The 18,264-nt window shown below is 43.2% G+C and overlaps 1 protein-coding gene across 1 annotated transcript in view; it reads left to right on the forward strand.

Annotated features, from left to right (window-relative positions):
* Nucleotides 1-17,783, forward strand: part of LOC143300364 (uncharacterized) — a 267,224-nt gene extending 249,441 nt beyond the window's left edge. The window contains exons 28-32 of the mRNA XM_076613976.1: nucleotides 788-1,040; nucleotides 3,342-3,529; nucleotides 4,792-4,944; nucleotides 5,995-6,203; nucleotides 7,933-17,783. Coding sequence (XP_076470091.1) covers nucleotides 788-1,040; nucleotides 3,342-3,529; nucleotides 4,792-4,944; nucleotides 5,995-6,203; nucleotides 7,933-9,024 — 1,895 coding nt within the window. The 3' untranslated portion in view covers nucleotides 9,025-17,783. The remainder of the gene's footprint in view (nucleotides 1-787; nucleotides 1,041-3,341; nucleotides 3,530-4,791; nucleotides 4,945-5,994; nucleotides 6,204-7,932) is intronic.
* The last annotated feature ends 481 nt before the right edge of the window (nucleotides 17,784-18,264 follow it).

The raw sequence follows: 18,264 nt of genomic DNA on the forward strand, positions 1-18,264 counted from the left end.
CAACACAACATCACACAACACCACACCAACACAACACCACACCAACACAACACAACACCAACACAACACCACACCAACACAACACCACACCAACACAACACCACACCAACACCAACACAGCACAACACAACATCACACAACATCACACCAACACAACATCACACCACACTAACACAACACCACACCAACACAACATCACACCAAGACCAACACAACACAATACCACACCAACACAACACCACACCACACCACACTAACACAACACAACACAACACAACACAACACAACACAACACAACACCACACCACACCACACCACACCACACCACACCACACCACAACAACACAACACAACACAACACAACACAACACAACACAACACAACACAACACAACACAACACAACACAACACAACACAACACAACACAACACAACACCACACCACACCACACCACACCACAACAACACCACACCAACACCACAACAACACCACACCAACACCACACCAAAACCAACACCACACCAACACCACAACAACACCACACCAACACAACACAACATCACACCAACACAACACAACACAACACCACACCAACACAACACCACACCACACTAACACAACACAACACAACACAACACCACACCACACCACAACAACACCACACCAACACCACAACAACACCACACCAACACCACACCAACACAACACAACATCACACCAACACAACACAACACAACACAACGTCATCATCATCATCATCATCATCGTTTCTTTCCAAACACTGCAGAGAAGCAAAGCCCCACCATCGCCCACCAGGAGATGAGTCTGAGCTTCGAGGGGCCCTGCCACCCACACGACGCCACGCTGAGGCAGAAGCTGCGGCTGTACTACCTGGACGCCCTTGAAGAGAAGGACCTGTGTGAGTGGGCCCGCTGTTCCCACGGCAACATCACCATCAACTGCGGGCCCCTGCCGCCCAAACGGCACAGCGAGGTTCCAGACACCTTCGACATGCAGTGGAACCTCACGATTCAGAGCAGGTTTGGGCGGTGTTCGGATCAGATCTCTTTTTTTTTATTTTGGTGTTTTGGTTACAAAAGAGACAGGCGCAATAGCCGAGTGGTTAAAGCGTTGGACTGTCAATCTGAGGGTCCCGGGTTCGAATCACGGTGGGTAAAGGGTGGAGATTTTTACGATCTCCCAGGTCAGCATATGTGCAGGCCTGCTAGTACCTGAACCCCCTTCGTGTGTATATGCAAGCAGAAGATCAAATACGCACGTTAAAGATCCTGTAACCCATGTCAGCGTTCGGTGGGTTATGGAAACAAGAACATACCCAGCATGCACACCCCCGAAAACGGAGTATGGCTGCCTACATGGCGGGGTAAAAACGGTCATACACGTAAAAGCCCACTCGTGTGCATACGAGTGAACGCAGAAGAAGAAGAAGGTTACAAAAGGATTTTTTTTTTAGTATCAAGCGCTCTTTCTAAGGTCTGGAATTTTCTTTCTCCGGCTGTCCAGTGTTCACCAAATCTTTGTCTTTTTTTTTTTCCAAGAGAAAGCTAAAGACCTACCTGTTTAAATTGGCGTTTGGATGTGATGAAGCATAGTCCTTTGTCTCCTCCCATCCTCCACACTTCCCTTGTGCCCCCCCCCTCCTCCATCCCCCTACCCTCCCCCATTGAAGTCTTCACATAGTGTGTGTTTGTGGGTTGGTGTTAAATCTGTGTGTGTATGCAAGAGCATTTGATTTTATCCACCTCTGTACTGTACGTCCTGTCAGCCTTGTTGACGCACCCAACAACTTTTTGCTTTACAAAATAAACAAAAAATACTATAGAAAATATATTTTTAAAAGCTTCAAAATCAATCCAAAACTTGCTCAGATATTGCTTCGAACACGCAGCAAGGCTGTCACCATTTGCAAGTTAAGTAAGCGTAATTGATTGACTGGCTAGACTGTTTATAATGCAGTCACCCCTAAAGCACAGATATCATATCCACTCTTAGAAGTGAAAAGCTGAGAAGGTTGATCAACATAAAAAACACCAGTTCACCCACATCTCACTCAGTCCAGGTAAAACTTTAATCTTTGGCAGTGTTGTTGACAGTGATGTGTGTTCTTGGCAGTGATGTGTGTTGCTGACAGTGACGTGTGTTCTTGGCAGTGATGTGTGTTGCTGACAGTGACGTGTGTTCTTGGCAGTGATGTGTGTTGTTGACAGTGACGTGTGTTCTTGGCAGTGATGTGTGTTGCTGACAGTGATGCGTGTTCTTGGCAGTGATGTGTGTTGCTGACAGTGACGTGTGTTCTTGGCAGTGATGTGTGTTGTTGACAGTGACGCGTGTTCTTGGCAGTGATGTGTGTTGTTGACAGTGACGCATGTTCTTGGCAGTGATGTGAGTTGCTGACAGTGACGTGTGTTATCTGGTTGGTAACAGCATGTGTTGCTGTGTGGGCAGTGAGGGCCTGAGTTGGGAGAAGGTGATGTGTGTTGCTGACAGTGACGTCTGTTGTTGACAGTGACATGTGTTGCTGATAGTGACATGTGTTGTTGACAGTGACGTGTGTTGCTGACAGTGACATGTTGCTGATAATGACATGTGTTGTTGACAGTGACATTTTTTGCTGACAGTGATGTGTGTTGCTGATGGTGACATGTGTTGCTGACAGTGATGCGTGTTGCTGATAGTGACATGTGTTGCTGACAGTGATGTGTGTTGCTGATAGTGACATGTGTTGCTGACAGTGATGTGTGTTGCTGATAGTGACATGTGTTGCTGACAGTGATGTGTGTTGCTGATAGTGACATGTGTTGCTGACAGTGATGTGTGTTGCTGATAGTGACATGTGTTGCTGACAGTGATGTGTGTTGCTGATAGTGACATGTTTTGTTGACAGTGACTCGTGTGTTTTTGTGTGGGCAGTAAGGGCCTGAGTCAGGAGAAGGTTACGTGTGTTGCTGACGGTGACATGTTTTGCTGACAGTGACATGTTTTGCTGACAGTGACATGTGTTGCTGACAATGACGTGTGTTGCTGACATTGACGTGTGTTGCTGACAGTAACATGTGTTGTTGACAGTGACAGATGTTGCTGATAATGACATGTGTTGTTGACAGTGACATGTGTTGTTGACAGTGACAAAGGTTGCTGACAGTAACATGTGTTGTTAACAGTGACATGTGTTGTTGGCAGTGACATATGTTGTTGACAGTGACATGTGTTCTTGACAGTGACATGTTGTTGACAGTGACATGCTGACAGTGACACATGTTGCTGACAGTTGACAGTGACATGTGTTGTTGACAATGACACGCGTGTTGCTCTGTTGTCAGCGAGGGCCTGAGTCGGGAGAAGGTGAAGTCGATGGTGCTGAAAGTGAAATTTGAGCTGATGACCCTGGCGGCCAGCCCATCGCGGGTCGTGGTTCACCACCACTTCCACCCCATGCCCAGCAGTGTCCGCAGTCTGCGTCTCTCCCTCACCTGTCAGCCAGGGGAGATGAAGTACACTGATGCCTGCGGTGAGGGTGCTCTTTGTGGTGTGTGGGGGTATTGTATTTGTGTTTGTATTTCTCTTGTGCCACTACAGATTTCTCTGTGTGAAATTCGGGCTGCTCTCACCCTGGGAAAGCGCATCGCTACACTACAGCGCCACCCATTTTTTTGTATATTTTCCTGCATGCAGTTTTATTTGTTTTTCCTATCGAAGTGGATTTTTCTACAGAATTCTGCCAAGGACAACCCTTTTGTTGCCGTAGGTTCTTTTACGTGTGCTAAGTGCATGCTGCACATGGAACCTTGGTTTATCATCTCATCCGAATGACAAGTGTCCAGACCAGGTCTAGTGGAGGGGGAGAAAATACCGGCGATTGAGCCGTGATTCGAAGCAGTGCGCTCAGATTGTCCTGCTTCCTAGGCGGATGCGTTACATCTTGGCCATCACAGGGTGTGGGTATGGGTGTGTCATTTGTGTGTGCTGTCTCTGTGTGTTTGTGGGCATTGTGTTTGCAGGTGTGGCTTATGGGTGTGTTTGTGTAGGTGTGTGTTTGGATGCGAGTTTTTTGTGTGGATGGGTGTTTGTGTGTGTGTGTGTGTGCATGTGTGTTAATGTGATTGTGTGTGGGTGTGGTTTAGGTGTGTGTTTTATGCTTGTATTATGCGGTCAGCAGTTTTCCAATCTCTCTCTCTCTCTCTCTCTCTCTCTCTCTCTCTCTCTCTCTCTTTCTTTTAAGGGTCCTGTGGCTGGTGATAGTTTGAAACATTTTGTTTAACAGGTGACATATTTTACACACACACAAAAAAAGGTTGTATTGCAGTGACAGTTCAAAATAGAAAGGTTGTGTGGCTGGTGACATTTAAAGAAAAGGCTGTATGGTTTGTGACAGTTAAACAATGTCTTTGTGTGGCTTGTGGCAGTTGAAAAATGTTGTGTGGCTGGTGACAGTTTAAAAAGATGTACGTGTGCCTTTTGACAGTTAAAAAGTAGTTTGCGTGGCTGGTGACAGGTAAAAAAAAAATGTTGTGTGCCTGGTGACAGTTTAAAAAATAGTGTTCGTGGCTGGTGACAGTTAAAAGATAGTTTGCGTGGCTGGTGACAGTTAAGAAATAGTTTGCGTGGCTGGTGACAGTTAAGAAATAGTTTGCGTGGCTGGTGACAGTTAAAAAATAGTGTTCGTGGCTGGTGACAGTTAAAAAATAGTGTTCGTGGCTGGTGACAGTTAAAAAAAAAAGTTGTGTAGCTTGTGACACTTGAAAGAAAAAAAGATTGTGTGACTGGTGACAGTGCCGTGCCCTGTGGGAGCCTACCACAACAGGACGACAGGGCGGTGTCGGCTGTGTGCGCGAGGTCTGTGGCAGAACGCCTCACGCCAGCTGGGATGCCAGCAGTGCAGCTATGGCTTCACCAAGGAGGAGGGCGCCATCAGTGAGAAGGAGTGTAAGTCTGGGGGGGGGAGTGGGGGCGGGGGGTTCTCTGCTAATTTGAGCTGGGTTTTTTTCGTGGCTTCACATGTGAGAAGGAGTATAAGTCTGGGTTGGGTTGTTTTTTTTTGTTTTTTTTTCCATGGTTAATTTGAGGTGTTTTCTTTTTGTGAGTGTACATGTGATACGGTTGAGTGTCGTCAAGTTATTTTTCGGATATGGCTGGGTTTTTGTGTTGTTGTTTTGTTTGTTTGTTGTTATTTTGTTGCTTTTCTCTGCCGTCATTTTGAGCTGTTTTTCTCTTCATGGGTGCACGTGTGTGTGTGTGTGGTTGAGTGTTGTTAGGTCATTTTCGGGCATGGCTGCATGTGAGTGGGTGACTGTTGGCACTTGAGTCTGAATCAACTTAGAGAAGAAATGTGCTGCGCTAACGCCATTAATTATCATTATCAAGTCATTTCGGTCACCGAACGTGTCTCATGTTCTTTCAGCTGCTCAACCTTTTTAACATTGTTTTGTGTTTTCTCCAGCTGGTTTTAAACACTGTTGGGTAATCATAATTGTTAAATGATTTCAAATGAAAAACTTTTTTGAACATTATTTTTGTGTTCCCTTTGACTGGTTTTAAGCACTGTTGGTGTAAGGTTATGATGTTGTGACCAAGAAGGTCTGAGAGGATGCTTTTCTTCTGCTTCTTCTTTTTATCCTCCTTCTTCTTCTTCTTCCTATTCCTCCTCCTCCTGCTTCTTCTCCTTCTCCTCCCTCCTCCTCCTCCTTCTTCTTCTTCTTCTTCATCGTCGTCTTCATCGTCTTCGTCTTCTTCTTCTTATTCTTCTCATCTTCTTCTTCTTCTTCTTCTTCTTTTTCTTCTTCTTCTGCTTCTTCTTCTTCTCCTCCTCCTCCTCCTCCTCCTCCATCTCCTCCTCCTTTTTTCTCTTTTTCTTCTTCTTCTTCATCTTCTCCATCTTCTTCTCCTTCTTCTTCTTCTTTGCATCATAATTATTAATATTAATACTATTACTTTCATCATTATCATCATTTTAAAAAAAACAACTTCCCCCCCCAGGTGTGACCAACTCTCCGATCGACGAGATGTCTAAGTTCCTGATCATCACGGCGTGCACGTTCGGGGCGGTGTTCCTGTGCATGGTGATCTTCATGTACCTGCAGTACCAGAGCCAGCAGCGGCAGGCCAAGCAGAGAATGGCCCTCATGGCCTCCAACCCCCACCGCCCCCTGGCCCCCAACGTCTACGCCAGCCCCCCCATTGTCAAGGTCGGTACCACCACTGCTGTGCTGTGGCACGGCTCTCTTCTTCTTTGGTGAAGAGATTGGCGTGAGGTTTGCAGGTGGGCAGACAGCAAAACTAGAGCTGTATGATCTTTTTTTTTTTTTTTTGCTGCCCCATCATCTGCACTGTTTCAGTGGCATTACTCCCACGCCACTCATTTAGATTCCCCCATCCCCCATACACGGCCACACCCGGGTTCGTCCGTCACAGTTCCAGCGTCAGCAGTCCGCAGGGAACCATTGATGTTAGGTTGCCAGGAGGCCACACACCAGTGGAGACCCAGCACTGCTGCTGAGTCACTTCGGTGGTGTTCAGTGGTGCCTGTTCTGATTTAACGTACTTAGGACATCACCTACTAAGCCCCTTGCTAACAACAACAGAGTGGAGACCGCCACCACGTCCCTCAAACAACAGCCCACCATGAATCTGCCAACACTGAAGACATTGACAGGACTCACCCCAAGCACAGAAGTGGAGGGGTATCGAAACTGAGGTCACCATGAGATCAGGGCATGAAAGGCCACAGACTTTGAGACTGTTTTGTCGATGTTGATAATGATGGAGGAGGAGGAAGTGGATGCCACTCGACTGTGTGGTCCCAGTCTCCCCATTTAAGCCCACAGCACACTCATCTCGGGGGAAGGAGCCAGCCACAGACCGAAAAACCCACCTCCGCTGGGATTTGAACCCGCATCCTCCCAGCCATCAGTCCGTGACGCTAACCACTTCGCCATGGTGAGCTGTATGATCAATGGTTTCTCCATTGTAGCGGGAATTCAGTCACAGCCTAGTCTTTCGTGAAGGATTATGACTCTATAACTAGGAGGCAAGATTGCGCTGGCTCTTAGTGCTGCAGTCTTGGGGTATAGTTTGCTTTGGGGTCATCCCAACGCTGACTGTCCAAACCCACTGTAGGGGGAGACAGTAAGGATGTAACTTGGGCAAGACTCCCCACTGTAATCAGACTCTAGCCCAGTTAGTGGGGACAGCAGTTGCCTTCTCTGTTATTCGATGGTCATAGTCAGACATGACTGACTGTCATACAATGTGCATACATGTTCAGTTAGAAATATATCTTTTGTTGCATGCAAGAATTCAATGTTTTCAGTACTGGAACTGCCGTTTAAGAATTTATTACGAGAAATCCGTTGTTATGTTACTTATTTGGAAATAGTGTTTCTTAAGATGCATGTTATTTTGTGATGAACCAAGCTGTGTTTTGTTACTTTCTTGTTTTTACTCAGCTTGAACTCTTTTTTTTTTTAAACTTTTTAGTTCAGTCTTTGTCCTGTTCATATATTTGTTAGACTTGACTTTGGGCTGAATGACTGTGTTGTGTGAGTGATGAGCCTTTCGATGCATGTATAATTTCCAGTCGGATTAATAAAACTGTATTGTATTGCATTGCAATGAAATGCTGATAATTAGCACCAGCACAAGCATCTGTCTCATAAGACAGTGGGATTCCTGCCTGTTGGATGTTAGCACAAGGATGATACAGAATGGAAGTGATCAGTCACAAGAGCAAAAACAAGAAGTCTCCTCCTGCATCAGAACATTCTGGTTTTGGGTTAAAAGGTAGAAATACCATGAACGTGTGGGTAGTGATTTGGGTTAAAAGATGAACTGCCATGAAAAATTATAATTAAGTTATTTTTTTATAATACATACACCTATGGAGGATAATGACTTTTTTAATTTGTTTTTAAACAGCCCCTTGGTACAGACCACATCAGACGTAGCTCGCTGGACTACATCGGTTGCCATGACTATGAAGACATCGACGGAGCATCCACCGCCACCAAGGCCATGCTGCAGGCACTGAGCAAATCATCTTACTGGCACCGGAACAACTCCCTCTCCCGCTCCCCCTACGCCTCCAACCGAGACTCCCTCAACTCTTTCAAAGGGAACGCCGACATCCTGTTCAGAATCCCCTCCTCGCCCACCACCACCCAGGCCGCCAGCTCCTTCCAGACGTCGGCGGAGACTCTGACGGTGCAGTCCTCCCCACGGGGTTCCCACCGCTCGTTTCAAGTCAACACGGGTGACGGGCTGTTCAACAAGCCGCCCATGTCTCCGGGCATCAGCCATGTCAACTCCTTCAAGGGTTCTCCGGTGTCGCCGTACAAAAGTCTAAATTTCGGGCGAGAGGCTGGGCCCTCCACCAGCAAGTCTCCGGATTCCCCATCCTGCAGTCAGCACGTCCCGCGAGACTTGGAGAGCCCGTACCGATCAGTGGGGGGCGGCGCCAAGTCCTTCGACCCTGACAGTCCGTACCGGCTGGCGCGGGAGTCCCCTTACGGCAAGGTCATGGTCACACCGTCCCCCTTCTTCCAAGAGCTGAACAGATCCATCAAAGCCGGGGGAGCAGCAGCCGCGGAAGCTGGGGCCTCTGGTGGTGTCGGTCCCGGGTCGCCCGATTTCTCCGCCCACCAGACGCTCTCCAGCATCCCAGACTCCCCCAGTCGGTCGTCACGGCTACCCAGGGCCACCACCGACACGCAGCACTCATTCAAGTCCATGCCGGACTCCCCCGTCGGCCGGCCACCCCTGCCATCAGGAGGGGAGGAAGGGGGGTCCGTGTTCAACGCCTTGGGTGACACCTTGTACAAGCGGCCGTCCTCCCCTGTGTCTCCCATGCCGTCGAGTCGCCTCTCGAGCGATTCGTTGCACCGGTCTCCCTCCACGCCTCGCGCCTCCCCCCTGGCCTCTCGACGACGGATGGACCCGTCCTACAAAACGCCGCCTCTGACACGCAGCAAGCGGTCGTTCACAGAGAACAGCTGCTACGAATATGACTAAAAAAAAAAAAAAAAACGTCCTGGGTGAACTGGATGCGTTCGTGGATTGTGAGCGTACACTGTCAAACAGTAGTGGATTGGTAGTGTGCACTGTTAAACATCAGTGGATTGTACACTGTCAGATGTCAGTGGATTGCGAGTGTACACTGTCAAACGTCAGTGGATTGAGTGTACTCTGTCAAACGTCAGTGGATTGTGAATGTTCTGTGTCAAACGTCAGTGGATTGTGAGTGTACACTGTCAAACATTAGGGGATTGTGGATTGTAAGTGTACACTGTCAAATGTCTGGATTGCGAATGTACACTGTCAGATGTCTAGACTGAGAGTGTGCACTGTCAAATGTCAGTGCATTGTGAGTGTACACTGTGAAACATGAGTGGATTGTGAGTGTACACTGTCAAACGTCGGTGGATTGAGTGTACACTGTCAAACGTCAGTGGATTGTGAGTGTTTACTGTCAAACGTCAGTAGACTTTGAGTGTACTCTGTCAAACATCAGTGGATTAAGAGTGTACATTGTCAAACGTCAGTGCAGCCTGTAGAGAACAATAACTGGATCAAACCATTGTTGCATTGTTGCCTATCATTACAGAAATATGTGTGGGACTACAGCTGATAACTAACACAGGTTTTCTTTTTTTTTTCTTTTTTTTGTGCAACAGCTTCAAAGTTGTAGCTTGGGAATAATGTTTCAAGTATCTACGTTTTGCCTCACATGTTTGCTGAAATGCGGCTGTCTTGCAGCATCATGATGGAAGAAGAGTGAATGGATCTGTCCCTGTCATATCCCTGTGTTCCCTGATTCAGAGACACTGGTATGCTGCAGAATGGTGTTGAGGAACTTGAGATGTTAACGGCAAAGAAAGTTGAAGATAAGTGTGTGCACTCATTGTGTGTGTGTGCGTGCATGCGCACGCTCATGTGTGTGTGTGTATGATTGCTTTATGCGTGTGTGTTGAGAAGATTGTAAACTTCTGGTTTTCTATGAGTTATTACCAAAAAAATGTTTAAAAAAAACAAATCCACAGATCTGATTTGCTAAAAAGTTAATCTGCTTTCCTTTCAGCCAGGCAAAGCAGACTGCTAAACAATGAGCCCTACATTTGTTTGCATGTACTGAACATGTAGCTCTCTCTCTCTCTCTCTATATATATATATCTACTGAACATTTCAACATGTATCACAGATGGTGTGAAAACAAAACCTATAAACAACGTATTTTCAAAACCAGAAAAGAGTTCAGACTGGTACAGCACAGCGACAGAAAACATTTCGCCATCAGCTTGTGTGCGCATCCGGCAAAAAGACTCTTGGGATCTCATTTCCGAGTCAGTGGAAACGGACCGTGTTCACGCCAAACATCTTCATCAACACGAACAGAATGTTGTTGTTGTTGCGTCAGGACTTCCAAGGCCAGCTGGTTGGCAAGACAAAACACTGACTGTACAGTGCTTCATCGAAACAAAACCAAAACCAATACAAAAAACTTGCTGCATTGTGTGGGCTTCATCTGACCATGTCCAGTCAAATGCAGGGAGCAGGTGATCATCCTTTTCTCTTCCATTGGTCCATTCTTACTCCCACCCACCCCCCCCCCTGCCCCCCACAACCCCCTTCTCTGTGGTGACGGTGACTTGCCGAAACCGTATGTCTGGTGAACATAATTGAATACAGATGTGTTAAAGCACTGTTACCTAATGGCATTTCCAGTCTTTTTTTTTTTTTTTTTTTGGGTTTTTGTTTGGGTTTTTTTTGGTTTCCCCCTTGGATATGTGCAATATAAAAAAAAAGAGAAAGATATAGTCCCTAGACTTTGCGTCCACTGTGGGCTTTTTTTTTTTTTTTTTTTTTTTTTTGATGACTTTCTTGTATATATACGGAATTGAAAGATGTGTTGAGCGTGCACATTGCATTATGTCGTTACCTCATTGAGTCAACACGGGAACCAAACCGGAAAACGGCCAGGTATTTGAAAAGGCTGTGTGGAGTATACTGTCTTCTGGTGATGATTTTACAGCTTAAGTACTGGCACAGAAATGATGATGATGATAGCCGGTCTGTTCTGCATTGTCAAGGAGATGACGCGTGCTGCTTTAACTCTTTCACCACCAAGTTTCTGTGTGAAAAACACTCCCCAGCCCCAGATATTTTCGAAACGATGCTCTCAGTTCATGGCTTGGGTTCATTTCAACACAACACAGTAGACTTAACTTCAAACTGGTTCAGGGGGCAAAGGTTAGTCATTGTTCTGTTGGCAGGGAAACTGGTTGCAGCTGTCGAGCTTCGTTAGCATATGAAAAATGTTCTTATCAGTATGACCCCGCAGTTTCAACAAAAGTCGCCTATGGTGGTACACTGTCTAGTCAACTGAAGTTGCCTATGGCAGTCAACTGTCTAGTGAACTGAAGTCACCTATGGCGGTACACAGTCTAGTCAACTAAAGTCGCTAATGGCTATTGTTGTTAGTAGGGGGCTTAGTAGGTGGTGTCCTAAGTATGTTAAATCAGAACAGGCACCACTGAACACCACGGAAGTGACTCAGCAGCAGTGCAGGGTCTCCTCTGGTGTGTGGCCTCCTGGCGACCTAACATCAATGGTTCCCTGCGGACTGCTGACGCTGGAACTGTGACGGACGAACCCGGGTGTGGCAGTCTATAGGGGAATCTAAATGAGCGGCGTGGGAGTAATGCCACTGAAACGGTGCAGATGATGGGGCAGCAAAAAAAAAAAAAAAGTCGCTTATAGCGGTGCACTGTCTTGTAAAGTAAAGTTGCCTATGGTGGTGAAAGTGTTAATGTAGAGTTATACACAGTACGAAACATGCTCCGTTAATGTTCAGCAAGATATGAGCGCTGCATGTGATGTCGCCGTAACACTAACAGGATCCTGGCAGCCAGAATCGCACAGCACTATCGCACATCTTTCTGGTCGCTCGGCTGGCTTTTACATGACTACATCCCGTGGGTGAACATCTTGTGCGTGTGTTCCTGAGAAATACCCTGCAGGGATGAGGTAGATTTACAGTGGATGTGAAACCATGCAGATCACAAAAAAAAAAAAAAAAAAAAAAATAAAAGAGAGGGGGAAATGGAAAACAGAGCAGAAAACAAGAAAATTAAAAACACTGGTCTTGTGAGGAGGTAATACAACTTGAATTTTCTTCTTTTTTTCTTTTTTCTTTTTTTAACACAAGGAATCATGAAAATTGAAGAGAACTTGAAAGAGACTTTTTCTCATTTCTCTCTCTCAAAAGACACACATTCAGGAGAAAGGAGGATGAGAAATTAGTAATGGATGAGAAGTATCCAAAGAAAAAAAACAACAACCAGCAATTCACACATAATGACAAGAAAGAGAGAGTTGCAGGGAAGAATAAATGTGCAAATATGTTGGATGACTGTCAGCTAGAGAACTGGAAACAGAGAGGGGGGGGGGGGGGTTCAATTTTTCATAATAAAGAGAAGATGAAGCAGGAAAACAAACTCGTTTGAGTCGAGGATATTTCACCGCAGTTCTTCCAGAGAATGGTAATCACTTGTGTAGCTTGTAGCAGAAAGATGAAACGTCTTCTTTTGTCTGAAATATTTTCAGAGATATATGAGTAGCTGTCCTTTTTTCATATGTTGGCAGTTTAGCAATTTTAATGGTGCTTTATGTAAAAAAAAATTTAACAAAAAAAAATTTAATGTTCAGTTTGATTTCATCCAGATATTAATGTTAACTGCTTTCTAAGGCATCAACTGAGCCTAACAAAGTTTTTTTTTTTTAAATGATTAAAATGTTTTAAGTGTTTGAGAACTGTATGAACATGCATAACCATAAAGATACATACGCTCTCTTACACATACACACATTCTCTCTCTCTCTCTCTCTCTCTCTCTCTCTCTCTCTCTCTCTCTCTCTCATGCACACACACACATTCTCTCTCACACGCACGCATGCACACACACACACACACACACTCACACACATGTTCGTCTTATGTCCCTTAACAGTGAAAAGACATTAAACTAAAGAAAAAAAGAAAGAAAACACATACATATACACATACACAACTCATCAGGTTTCATATTGTGTTATTGGAGAAAAACCACCAAAAAACAACTCCATCACAGATGTATTGTGCTTGTTGTCAGTGCCAATCCCCTTTTTGACTTCCACGTATTTTTGAAACAATATACCAGTGTTTTAATTTTCAGTGTTATAGAAATACTCTTCCAGTCCACATTATAGGAGTGAGCAATATGAATAGGGCTTGAATCACAAGGAACAATTATATTCCACAGGTGCTTACCAAGAGTTTGTGGGAAATCGACCTGATGAATATGTATGGTTTGGTATTATTTGTTGTCTGTAACTGTATATTAGCATTGGTAATTTGTGAGTTTTTCTGGAGATCTTTGAAAACTGGCTTGCCTTTTTGGTTGGTATGCACAAAAGTGCAGTCTTCGTCTCATGTATGGTACAGAATTTGTATTTTGTGTAATGTATATATTGGGGGGATTTATCTTGTGTCGTGTATATTTTGGTTTTTGTGGATTTTGTGCGTGTTTTCTGTGATGCGTGTTGAAATTCTTTATTTTATGTCAGCAGTGTGGGCGAAATTCTTTGTCTTGCGTCGTGTTTATGGGGGAAAATCATCTCAGGAGTCACACGTTTCATTGTTGATAAGAAGTGAGCTGTGCATATTCCATTGTGAGCTGTAACATACAGTGTTTGTACGTATTCCATTGCATCACGTGCTGTCTTCAGTGTTGTTCAGTGACACGGGCTGTGTCACGATCAGTCTTGTTGCATCGGGCATGTTACCTGTGCTGTCTACGTTCAACATTATGTTCTTCATTTTGTCATTGGTTTTTTTTTGTTTGTTTTTTTGTTTGGTTGTTTTTTTCCTTCTTTCTTTAAATGACCAGTCATCATTTTGGCAGATTCAGTGTGTTCATGGAAAGGGGTTTTGATATGACAAGGTTCACATTTCCTACACATTTTGATGTCAGTGTTTGTCAGTAATCAGTCACTTCAGGGGTACTGACCTCCACCCAAAGATCCTGTCATCAGCATGTTACATCATCAGACTTTGTGCATGTTTTTATCCGAGAGAAGTCACCGTCGACAGTAGTGTTTATTGAAATCAGCCGTAGTGTGTTTGGGTAGAGTGCCAGGTTTATATATCATCAGGTTAGATCATCAGTCCTTTGAATGTCATTCAGAACATACAATGTGCCATTGAACGAAGCGAACATTCTGAACAGTTTTCATTTTTCACATAATCTCGATATCATCCATGTGTCAAAATGAGCAACTGTAGTCCTTTCAGGTATTCATACTCTTTTATCTTTTGGGGTTTTTTTTTTGTGTGTGTAGCAGATTTTATTTGCATTGTAAGACACAATTCAGAACAAACACATCTGTCCACATTCATACCATGTCTATCAATGTGTAGATGCATTGATATATGGAACATATACACTGTATAGGTGAGCTAGAAATATTCATGCTCGATGAGTTCACATTCTCCAGAAAATCAAAGTATACTAGAATACATTCATCTTCTTCTTCTCCTTATTCTTCTTCTTTGTTTGTGGGCTGTGACTCCCACGTTTACTTGTACACACATGTGGGATTGTTTACATTTATGACCATCTTTACCTCCACACTATGTGGGCAGCCATACTCTGTTTTCAGGCGGTCAATACTTAGTATGTTCTTGTTTCCACAACCCACCAGATGCTGACATTTGGAGTGTGAGATCTTTAATGTGCACATTTGACCTGCATGTGTATACACATGAAGGGGGTTCAGGCGCTAGCAGGTCTGCACATCTGTTACCCTTGAAGATCAGAAAAATCTCCACCGTTTACCCACCAGGCACCATGACCGAGATTTGAACCTAGGACCCTCAGGTTGAAAGTCCATCGCTTTAACCACTCAGCTGTTGCACCTGTCACTAGGGTACACTCAAAATGTGTGCAAGATTTACAGAGGAATGCATCCCAAATGCAGTTCTTAATGTGGATGAACTCTTGTTTTTGAACCAGTGAAACAGAGAACAAAGAGAACACCGGGCACTGTTCAGTACAATTCAATTCAGTTACTCAAGGAGGTGTCACTGCGTTTGAACAAATCCATATATACACAGCACTACATCTGCTAAGCAGATGCCCGACCAGCAGTGTAACCCAACACACGGGCCACTGTGACATGGATAAAACTGTTCAGGCGCTGAAAAAAAAGAGGTGTGCAAACAGTCCATAAGATCATCAGTTGGATGTGCAAACAGTCCATAAGATCATCAGCTGTGTGCCTGTTTGCTGGAATATGGGAGTCCGCAACATCTTACCCTGACCTGATTTTCTACTAAATGGACCTTGAGTACAGTCAGGACTGCCGCTGCTTCTTGTTGTTGTGAGTACGGAGATGCAAAACCAGAATTCTGAAGAGAAATATCCAAAATGAAACAAAAATTTTGCATTTTGAAAAAAGACAAGTCACTAGCAGTGAAGCTTCTTCAGGGACGGCGGTGGTTTTCTTTTTCTTTCTTTTTTTTTTTCTTTTTATTTTCAGGGGAAATTTTGTTCCTACTTTTCAGTAATCTGAGACTATCAAATTATTTTGATCTGAGAAGTTTGCAAGGAATTGAAAAAAGTTGGGTTTTTGGTTTATATGGATGCTAGCGACATTGGATTTTCTTTTTTTTTCTTTTTTTCAATGGGTTGAATGTATGATGAATAATTAAACAGCAAAATGCAGTCCAAGATGACCGGGAAAAAAAAAACAATTTGATAAAAGATATACAGAATACTGAAAGGAATACATTTGACAGAACAGCATTGACAATTTCATCACTATGCAACCTCCTAGATCACTTGCCTAACAATATACTGCTGATTTTTTCGATATTGGATCAGTGGTGGAATATTATGCATGATTTCTATTGGCCACTAGGTCATGTAACAGCCTTCAGAGATTAATGTTTCATCATTTGAATCATTTTATTGCTGTTGTTGCGTTTGTTTGTTTTTTTCTGTATAATTTACTGTTATTGGCTATTCCAGACTGGAACGTTTTGGAATCGAATCAAGCCTGTCCAATGTTTGTTGGTCTGTCAGATTACAGTGCACATTGTCTTAGTCAGTAACTGACTGGTTAGTTTCAAGTAAAAACATTAATTTTTTTTTGTTTTATGCTCCATCGGACCATTTATAATTCTTGAAATTCTATGTCAGAGAAAGAAAAAAACACAAGAAACACAGGGTTGTTTTCTAGTTGCGCACTTTCTCTTGTGAACTGCTGAATGTATTTTATATAAAAAAAAAAATTTTAATTTAATAAAAAATTCTTGTGGAAAATAGATGAGAAGGCCTTGTTGTGAAAATAGTTGGGGGGAAACCCTGCAGTCTGATGTTTTCATGTCAGTCCTCAGTAAAAAAAAAAAATATATATATATATATACACAGCCTTTTTCTTCATACTGCAAGACTACATTTTGTTGTAGCTCTTACCTGTTTGTTATTTATTTTCCAAATGCCTTCTGTCCCACATTTGCATATGATAATTTTTTTTTCCTGCAGAAAACAGTTATCATGTGTTCCACTGTTTATGCATGCTGCGCTGTGCCTCTCTGGTTTTTGGTTTCAAAAGAACAAGGCGGTCGTCACCCAGTATTTTGGAATATGTAGGATCTTTCTCTTTGCGGTTACCTCAAAAACTCTCTGAAATGAAATACAGATAAAAGTGCTTGAAAGAAAGTCAAGAGTTGGTGTCATATACTGTACCATGTCAAACTGATGCAAACTAGGCCTATCAGTTTGCTCTGCTTGGCCAAATTCCGTGCGGCTAACAGTGAAAAGACCCCGTCTTGCCCGAGTTGGTTGCGACAGGTGCAGTGATATAAGAGCAGTGGATGTGTTGTTTTCCATCCGTTTGTTTGTGACATGAATGAGCACCACCAGTTTCATGGTGAGACCAAGACTTACTGGTGTGTGTTTCGTAGAGATGTGGAACACACTTGGATGAATAGCCTTTCAACATTATGTATCTGAATCGAACTTCTGGATCTTCTTCCAAAAGAGCAAAATGTGTGACAGAAATAATACTCTGTATTATACCAGACGCTTGTCAGCTTTTTACCTTCTGTTCGGAATACTAAAGGAATCATAAAGTCCGTATTTGCCAGGCATACAAACGTAATCCTCACGGTTACTGAAAAGCTAAAGCAGCCGTCTGGAGAAATGAATGAAAGCAGAATAATAATGGAATGAAATATAGATGAGTGAATAAATAAATGAATAAAAAAGATAGATAAAGCAAAGTGCAATTGAAAAATAAAGCATTCCTCTTTCTTTTAACCTGTTTTGTATGACCTTAATGGATTCCGAGAGTTGGGGAGGGGGGGTTCTATTTTGTTTTAATCTTTGCAAAAGTTGTATACCTGTCCTCAAGTTTTCTTTCTGTTCCATGGTTCTTGTGACTCATGCAGTCAGCTGATATGTCTCTGAGAAATGAGTTTCATACAAGGCAATATACTCTGTTACGTGCTTTAATTTCATCAAAATATATAATTGTTTTTCTATTTGTTTTTCAGAACATACAGCTATTTACAGCACTCGTGCTGGTGGTTGTAGTTGTTGGTGTGTGTTTGTGTGTGTGTATGTGTGTGTACAAAATTTCCATCAAAATCTGGATATCTTCTGTCGTTGTTGGTTGCTTTGAGTGTGGTTTTTTCTTTTTCTTGTGTTTGTTTTTACCACACACAAAAATATTTTTGACAACTCTTCAATCAAAAGAGAAATTGTGAAAGTAACTTTTTTTCATCATGCAATATTTCCATCTGTAATGATGGTTGCGTAATATGTCATTATGTATCTTATCGAAGATTGATTATGTTTTTGTTTTTTTTCTTTCTCGCTTTTTTTTTTTTTTTTTTTTTACCAAACTGTTGTTGTTGGTATTTTGCCAGGTCTGCTTGTCTGAAAACCATGTCAGCAAAAAAAAAAAAAAAAAAAAAAAAAAAAAAAAAAGTGTGTACGTGTAGCAAAAAATGGTGAATAGTGAGGTTTGGCATGTGCTGAATGATAGAAATGAAGGGAAGACAAGTGCCTGGGTGCAGGTGTAGGTGTTATACAAAGCCAAACTACAATATTTGACTATCAGTCGTTCATTATTCTTGCCGTTGTCCTTGTCCTCTTATCTCTTTCATGTTAGAGTTCATAGGTTCATGTTGTTCTTCTTTTTTTTTCT

This window comes from Babylonia areolata, chromosome 26, assembly GCF_041734735.1.
Source record: "Babylonia areolata isolate BAREFJ2019XMU chromosome 26, ASM4173473v1, whole genome shotgun sequence".
Taxonomy (NCBI): domain Eukaryota; kingdom Metazoa; phylum Mollusca; class Gastropoda; order Neogastropoda; family Buccinidae; genus Babylonia; species Babylonia areolata.